General features: G+C 60.7%; 1 protein-coding gene across 1 annotated transcript in view; it reads right to left on the bottom strand.

Annotated features, from left to right (window-relative positions):
* The window catches only part of ASB6 (ankyrin repeat and SOCS box containing 6), a 33,081-nt gene that overhangs the window by 5,055 nt on the left and 19,478 nt on the right, over positions 1 to 8,548 (bottom strand). The window contains exon 6 of the mRNA XM_006154114.3: positions 403 to 552. Coding sequence (XP_006154176.1) covers positions 403 to 552 — 150 coding nt within the window. The remainder of the gene's footprint in view (positions 1 to 402; positions 553 to 8,548) is intronic.

The following is an 8,548-nucleotide window of genomic DNA, read 5'->3' as shown; positions in this document are numbered from 1 at the left end:
CCCCCGTTCCCGGGGGGGGGCGGCCCCCGCCGAGTGGGGGGGCGCGGACCCGAACCTAGCCAGATCCGAGCCCGAGGCGGGCCCGCCCCTTCCTGCCCCGGCCTGGTCCAGCCCTGCCCGGCCCTGCAATCCCGCCTGCGGCCGCAAGGCGCCGTCCGAGCACTGCCCATCGCGCTTCGGGCCGGGCTCTGTCCCACTCCCCCAGCCCGCCCCTCACTCCCACCTAGGGGCTCGCAGCGGAGGCGCTGCGGCCCCTCTGTGCCCACACCGGACCGCACTCCGCGCCCTCCCACGGGAGCGGGACAGTCCTTATTCTCTGTCCCCGGGAGCTCCTGGCAGGCCGACGGCCCGCGCTCTCCCTTTCTGCCTTGGGGGACCGAGCGTTCGTTTCCTCGTCCACACGCGGATCCTCCCGGGTCGGGAGCTCAGTAAGTGTGGGTGCAAGTGGAGGCTGGCAGGAAGCAGCCAAAGCCTGCGCCGCTGTTCCAGGGTCGAGGCCTCCTCCCTGAGGCCGCGCATTTGCTCCTCTGGGGCCCGGATGTCTTCTTGGTTCTGGAAAGCCCATTACGAAGAGCTGTTACCCCTCCAGGGCTTCCCGGTTCAGCCTTGTCCTCCCGCGCCCCATGCGGGGTTGGGAGTCTCCTGGTACCTGTGAAGGCAGGAGCCCTGCGCCTAGGGAAGAAGGGAATGATGGCGGATTGCAAGACAGCCCGGTTGTCCTGCACTGACAGGGAGTGGGCAGAGAAAGAAAGTCCGTCCATGCCCCGGCCCGCTGGGACCCGGCTGGCCGGGCTTGTGCAGAGCGATTCGGCCAGCTGGGAACACCCCCACCAGGCGCTGGGGTGGGCAGCCGGTTTAAGGCCCTTTAGGTGGCCCCAGCTGAAGCTTCCCAGAAGCAACTCCAGGAAAGAAGTGTATTCTTGAGTGAAATCCAGAAATCTTGCCAACAGAAAAGGAGATTTCCAGTTGGTCTTGTAAAACCGAAGGACCCGAATTCCCACCTGGTGACAAGAAGCTTATGGATGCTTGCCACTGCTGGTGGCATTCATCAGGGTCCCCAGCCACTGCTTCAAGGGCTTGGAAATGTCTACCCGGCTCTAGGCCCCCCACTTCCTGACCTGACTGTACAGCGGTCCTGGAGCCTCACAGCCCTTCTCTGGCAGAAGGCCTGTAGGAGCTGGGGAGGTCATCTAGTGTGACCAGGCAGCGCTGCTGGGACAAGCTGGCTCCCCTGTCGCCCTAGGCAACCTCAACAACACAGCAGACTGATGGCTTGAAACAACAGAAATTCATTTCTTCCAGTTCTGGAGTTCAAGTCTCCGCCAGGGCCAGCCACTTCCCCTCCGGAGGGTCTAAGTCAGCTGCCTTTCCTGTCTCTCCAACCTCTGGCGCCCCCAAGGGCTTCTTGGTTCATGGAGGCATCACTCCAGTCTTCACTGGCTCTCTTCCCTGTGTCTCTGTCCAAATGCCCCCCACCTTTCTTTTTCTTTCTTTCTTTCTTTTTGCTTTTTAAACATTTGCCAGAGAACATGTACGCTCATTGTACAGAGACAGAGAAAGTGAGAACGCACACCCCCTCCAGGCGTGTCACGCATCAGTCCTCTCTCCTCCATCCCTCCCTCCTTGGTATCTTGAACACAATCCTGTAGGTGCCCTGCTTGTGTTTCAAGCCACCAGGACCTGGAACCTGGTAGGCCATGTGGGGGTCTAGCCACCTCAACCACCATGCCACTGGCCTGCCCTCTCCCTCTCCTTTCTCTTTTTATTTTTACCTGCGTTTTTTCTTTTCTTTTTTTTTTTTTTTTTTTTGCTATAGGTGTGTGCACTTGCTGGAGAGACAGAGAGTCAGAAAGTGAGAAATCACCCCCCAGGAGGGATGGCCATGCTGCAATCCCTTCTCCATTCTCCTCTTGGGATTTTGGGCATGCATGCATGTGTGCCTGGTGTGAGTTTTAAGCTGCCAGATCCGGGACTCGAATGGTGATTAGCTACGCGTGTGTCCAGAGACAGAACCATTATGTCATCTGCTGGTCCCTGCCCTCTCCTTTCTTTCTTTCTTTTTTCTTTTTTTGAAGAGGTTTTTGCTATAGGGCGTGTGCGCTTGCCAGACAGACAGAGAAAGACAGATAGAAACCGAGAAATCATCCCCCAGGGGGGATGGTCACGCCGCAATCCCTTCTCTTCCATTCTCCTCTCGGGATCTTGGGCATGCACGCACACGCACCCGGCGTGAGTTTAAGCCACCGAGCCTGGGACTCGAACCATGGTCGACTACGTGGGAGTCCAGCAACATAGCCATTATGCTAACTGCTGGTCCCAGCTCTCTCCTTTCTAACAAACACCAGTCATTGGATTTAGGACCCACCAATAATCCAGTGTGACCTCATCTTAACCTGATTCCATCTGCAAAGACCCTGTTTCCAATAAGGTGACAATTCAGGCCAGGACTCGAGCATGTATCTTTGGAGGATGCAATTAAACCACTGTACTGGGTGATGCCGGGCATGGCCCTCTGGTCTCTGGACCTCAGTTTCCACACCAGTAACCTGAGGCCCTTCCAGGAGCTTCTCGGGATCTCTGGTGGGCTCAGTCAAAGCGGGTAAGGGGAAAAGAGCCTGCTCCAGGCACCGGGCCTTGTGTAGATGCCTGCCGTCCTGAGCTCAGGGAACCCCCTGAAGAAGGTGATACGTTATTACATCACTTTACAAACAAGGGGACAGGCTCAGAGAGGCTAGGGTGCCTGCCTAACGTTGCACAGCTAAGTCAGACTCCACCCTAGGTCAATACAACCTTCTCATCCATCTGGCCTCTGGGGCTGCAGTGTCCCTGCAGCTCCTCTGGTTCTGGGCCCCAAAGTCTGGGCATCCAGGAGAGGGGCTGACCCCTGCCCTCTCACAGCCTTGGGCGCCACCCGGTGGAGCCAGGCCTGCTGCCTGCCCGTCGCCTGGGCTCCTGCCTTTAGCAAGCTCTGTGCCCCTTGACCTCCCGCCTGTCAGCAAGGGGAAACTGGTTTCCTCCATCTGCCTCCCATTAGTGCTGTCACTCAGAGCCCGAGGTCAGCTGTGACCCCTCTCCCTTCCTTGCCCTGGCTTCTCAGCCCCCTCCTGCAGCCCAGCTACGGGTCTCTCAGCGGGGCAGGGGTCCTGGGCACAACCACCTGAGCTCAGCCCCTGGCAGGGTCTATGCCCACTTTCCACTTCCCAGGGAGCTCAGGAGTGACTCTGACTCTCCAATACTCAGAGGGGGGCAACCTTAATATATAAAGAACTGTTAAAAATCAACAAGAACACAAAAACAACAGAAACATGGGCGAGGGAGGTGTGTGGGTGAGTCACAGGGAGGGAAGACAGGGAATGCGTGTTCAGCCTCACCTGGTGACCAAGGACGACAGCAACACACAGGACTTACTGGGGGAGCAACTCTCAAGGCAGAGTGTAGACTGTGGGTGCTGCCCGATCTCTCACGGGAAGAAGAGTGTGTGCGTCTATGTGTCCACACCCACATGCCCTCATGTGCTCACGGCAGGGATCGTTTCTGAAGGCCCCATGCCAAGGCATCACCGGAGGCTGACCAGGTGCTGGGCCTGGAGAACCTACACCATTTCTATTTCCTACCTCTCTGAGCGGGTCTTACCTGAGACAAGGCAGACTCAGGACCTGGCACCTCCCCTGCGCGTGGGCTGTGAACGCCAGGGCAGGCTCGTCTGTCTGCAGAGTCTCCCTCTGCCAACTCCTCCCCGCAGTGTACTGCCTGGCGGGGGGCCCTCCCCGTGTGTCAGGCCTGCCTGGCTGAACGCTGGACGGCGGCCTTTGCTCGAGTGCACCCTGCATCCCACGTGCTCCAGCAGATGTTCACACACACCATCACACTGACTCACATGACACCCAGGAAACAAGGACCAGGGTTCCTGTCACAGTGCATGAGACCGAGGTAGCCAGCCATGTCTAGCCGGCTGGCAGGAGCCCACCGCAGGAGGCTGACCGCTGCCCGGCCCCTGCACTTGCATCTCTCTCTCACACACGCACATGCACACGCACACGTGCATACATGCACTCACACGCATGCACACGCTCCTCTGCCCGCCGCCCGCCTTCCTCTCCTCCTCCCACGCCCTGACCGCCAATGCCTATGACCAGAAGGCCCAGCCTACTTGACCCTGCTTGACCACTGTCCTCATGCGGAAGGGGCAGGGTCCTTTTGGGAGCCCCATTGGCTCATGGGAGAAACTGAGGTTCTAGGAGCTAGAGCTTGTGATGGGACCTTGGTCGGGCCAGCAAAGGACATTCCTGTCCCCTCCCTTATTCTGCTTGCTCTCTGAAGAAGCACCATGGTGCCCTGTGGGACCCCAACCTCGCGGGAAAATTTCAGGCCCTCTGCCCACAGTGGTGCCCTGCTTCTCCCTCGACTGCCCACCTGCTGTCCAGAGCCCACTGTTCCAGGTGGCCTCCAGCACCCAGCCCCCTCCCCACACACTGGGGGGGGTTCTGAATGCTGGTAGCGTGCGGCCTGTGAGGCCCCGTTACGGGCTGGACCTGGCTGTGTGAAAGCCCCCAGAGGGCACCAGAGCCTGGGCAGGGTCCTGCGGGGCCCTGTTCTCTCTGCCATCCCCGTGTGCCCCCACCAGTGGCCCTGCCTGGCCACTGGCCTCTCTCAGGAGAGGAGGGTCTTCAGAGCCCCCAAAACCCAGGAGAGCAGCGTGCAAACCTGCTGGGAGCCCCTCAGGCCCCCCCGCCCTGAGACAAAGGACCCCCTCCCAGCCTCACTGCCAGGAAAGGGGTGGGCCTCATTCCCCTGGGTTCCTTCTGCTCCGGAAGTCAGGGGTCCTGCTCCCACCCATCTCAGGGAGACCCCCTGCTGCATCTTGGCCAGCCTGCCCCCCCACCTCCTGGCAGGCAGGTTGTGTGATCTTGGCCCAGGCCTTCCCTTCTCTGAGCCTTGGTCAGCTAAACGGGGTGAGGGCAGGGCCAGCAGGGGGCATGGAGGTTAAGGGGGCTGGATCCCATATGACTGAGCACACGTTCGAGTCCCAGATACGGGGGCTTGAGAAAAACGCCAGGCGTGTGTGTGTGTGCATGCCCAACATTCTGACAGGAGAGTGGAGGGAAAGGGATTCGACGTGGCCACCCCCTGGGGGGTGCTTTCCCACTTTCTCTCTCTCTGCCTCTCTGGCAAACACATGCACCCTATAGCAAACTAAAAAGCCACCCAGGAGGCCTGAGCCTGCCACCCTTTTGGCTGGTAAGTGGGCCCAGAATTCTTGAGTCCAGAGAGGCCCTCCGTCTCAGCCCCCTGGCACCCATTCAGGCAGGCCAGCCCCAGGGACAGGGCTCAGGGAGGGGACTGCTGGGGACCCTGACCCCCAGTCAGCCTCTGCCAGGGGCCAGTTCGGGAGGGCTCGGCCCCTTAGGGGAGAAGGGAGGGCAGAGGCGGGGGGCTGGGTCCTTTGTGCTCCCCGGGAAGCCCCCCCTCCCACACACTGGCCCTGCTTGGCAAAGACGGCAGGAAGAGTCCGGTCGGCTATCCGTCAGGGAGACAGTGGGGCAGACCAGGGCTGTTCGAGGAGGGAGCGGGGAAATGTGATCATTAAGAAGCCCTCCTGGCTGTCTGGGGGAATTTAATTAAATTGCTGGAGAGGGCTGAGCGAGCCGCATCTGGAACCAATATGTGGGCTTTGATTTCTCTCCCTCGCTCGCCCCTTCCCATCGCGCCGCCGTAAAGGGAATAGAGGGGAGCCTTGGCGTGTCGGTGCCTCGGGACAGAATTCCTGGCAGGCTGCGGGAGTGAGATGGGGCAGACAGAAACCAAAAGCCAAGACAGCCAGGCAGGGATGGAGACGCGGGGCAGGGAGCAGGGGTCCCTGAGGCTGGGGCAGGGGCAAACCAAAAGCCAAGACAGCCAGGCAGGGATGGGGACGGAGGGCAGGGCTCTGTAGGGAGGTGGGCGGGAGAGAAGAGGGGAGGTGCCGGCGACGCTGGGGCACTGGCTGTGGACGAGATGGCGGTGGAGAGCTAGCGGTCTACTCCACAGCTGGGCACGTGAGTCCCTGGGAGTGGACGTGCTTGGCTGTCCCTGGGGTCACCAGCATTTCTCAAGTGCCTGCCCTGCTTGCTCCGTGCCTCGTCGGGTAACTCTACCGACACCCTGTAATTACCCATACACGATCACATGGGACGTGATGACAGTGCTCGAGCACAGCAGTGCCGGGACTCCATCCTGTCTCTGCCTGGAGACTGCCTAGACGGACCGCAGGTCACCTGGGTCGCAATGGTGCCCTTAGACAGCTGTGCATTGTGTGCTGGCACCAGGCACCCGGCTTGGCTCTGGGGACGCCACAGTGTGGATGACGCCCGGAAGTTTCCAGGCAGTCCAGGTGCTGAGTGCTGGGAGCCGGGATCAGCTGACCCACCTGGACAGCTGGCACGGATCTGCACGTGGGCAGCGGTTGGCAGAGGGGGCGGGGCAGAGGCAATGGGTCTCCTTCTCTGTCCCTGTGGAGACCCTCCAGGCCCCAGGCCCCAGACCCCGACCCAGGGCTGGGCCTAATGGGTGTTCATGGGCCTGGGAATGGACGGCTGGTCTCCCCACCTTGACCCCAAGGCTGGCCATCAACCCCTGCCCAGTCCCCTCTTTCAGCCAGCCCCCTGCACATTACCAGCTTAGCATGTCCCTCCCAGGCCCCAGGGCCCTGCCCCAAGGACGTGCCCACACTCCTGGCAGGGCTGCAGAAGGACTAGTCTCTGGTCTGGGGAGCAACCGCTCAGATTGTCCTCTTCCTTCCCTAAAACCAAGCCCCACTCCTAACGCCCAGCTCCAGCCTGTTCCAGAGCCGGCGTTGGCCCCGAGAAGACGTCCCTCGCCACATCCAGGACAGCCTGGGGGTCATTTTCTGTTGCCCACTGCCATCACCCAGCACTCGCAAACCTTCACTGCCCCACGGAAGGCCACCCTCACTCCTCCTCTCTAGGCTGTGGCCCCCAAGGCCCGGGCCAGTATGGCCCGAGGTCCAGGCCATGGTAGGCGGAGGGAGGGGCTTGGCGACTTTGTGCAGAATGAGTGTCCTGTGACCCTGGTCCAGGCATGGCGTTCTTTTTTTTTTTTCTTCCCGCTATAGGGTGCGTGCGCTCGCCAGACAGACAGAGACATAGACAGAAAGCGAGAAATCACCCCCCAGGGGGGATGGTCATCCCGCAATCTCTTCTCCTCTGGATCTTGGGCACGCACGCACACATGCCCGGTGTGAGTTTTAAGCCACCAGGTCCGGGACGCGAACCGCGGTGGACTACGTGGGAGTCCAGCGACATAGCCATTATGCTAACTGCTGGTTCCCCAGGCATGGCGTTTCAAAGGGCAGTCCCAGCTCCCCTGCAGGGGAAAGGAGGCTGGGTGTTCTGTGGCTCTTCACAAGCTGCACTGAGTGGGGAAGACTCACCCAGACGGAAGGGCAGTGCTGGGACGTGATCCTGGCTCTGTCTGGAGCAGTGTGGCCTGGCGCTCTGTGGGTCTCTGCAGGCCTGCCCCGCCGTCCCTGGACTGGCCCCTTTCACCTGCTGAATGGTGCCCATCTTTGGGGGAGTTGGCTTAATGCCTCTCCCCCAGGGAAGGCCCCTGCTATCCCCTCCTCCCGGAACCCTGACCCTGCCACTTCGTTCCCTAGCGGCTCAGCCTCCACGAGTTTTCTGCAGGTCTGGACCACAGGCCACCGCACTGCCCACAGCACCCACCCGTCGTGGCCCTGCAGAGCGCCTGGTGAGGATGTGCTGCTAGGGTCCCTGAGCCCGGATCTCAGGGCTGCCTGCTGTGAGCTGGGGTCGAGGGGAGAGAAACAGGACAGGTCCTGCCCTGAGGCGCCGCTCTGGTCCCCAGGAACGATGCTGGGGACGTGGCCGCTGCCGCTCAATGAGTATGTGCTGTGGGCTGGAGACCAGGCAGGTGCAAGCCTTCTCTGGTCGCCCTCCTCTGACAGAGAGAAGCGAGGGTCTGATGGGTCGGCGGGTGGCTGCATCTGCATGACTGACAGTGTGGTTTGAATCCTGGACCCGGTGGCTTAAAACACAGGCCGGCACATGTATGTGCGCCCAAATCCTGAGGGAGTGGCAGAGAAGGAAGTGCGCGTGGCCATCGCCCCCTCCCCCGGGTGATCTCTCACTTTCCTTCTCTCTCTCTGGCGAGCGCATGTACTCTATCCCCAAAACTCAAACAACAACAAAATAAACTAAACTAAAAAAAAAAGAAAAGAAAAGAAAACCAGGAAAGAAACGTAGGTCTGGGGAGATCGGCTGGCAGGCCTAATTACTGACCTGGTGCAGAGCAGGGACTCGAACTCAGACCCGTGTTGGGCTATAACCACCGAACCATATCTCCTTCTGGGGCCAGGAGGGACCTGAAGAGCCGGCTGATGGGGGAGAAAGGTGGGTGGGAGTGGAGGGTGTCGAAGGAGCCTGCTGAGAGCGGGTGACAGCCATGGCCGTGAGTGGGGACACAGAGGCCACCGAGGTCTGGGATGCCGAGGGCAGACCAGTGGCAGGGGCCGGGGGCGCGGCCGCGCGCC

Source organism: Tupaia chinensis, unplaced genomic scaffold, assembly GCF_000334495.1.
Source record: "Tupaia chinensis unplaced genomic scaffold, TupChi_1.0 Scaffold000394_1, whole genome shotgun sequence".
Lineage (NCBI taxonomy): Eukaryota > Metazoa > Chordata > Mammalia > Scandentia > Tupaiidae > Tupaia > Tupaia belangeri.
This window is presented reverse-complemented; position numbering and strand designations above follow the sequence as displayed.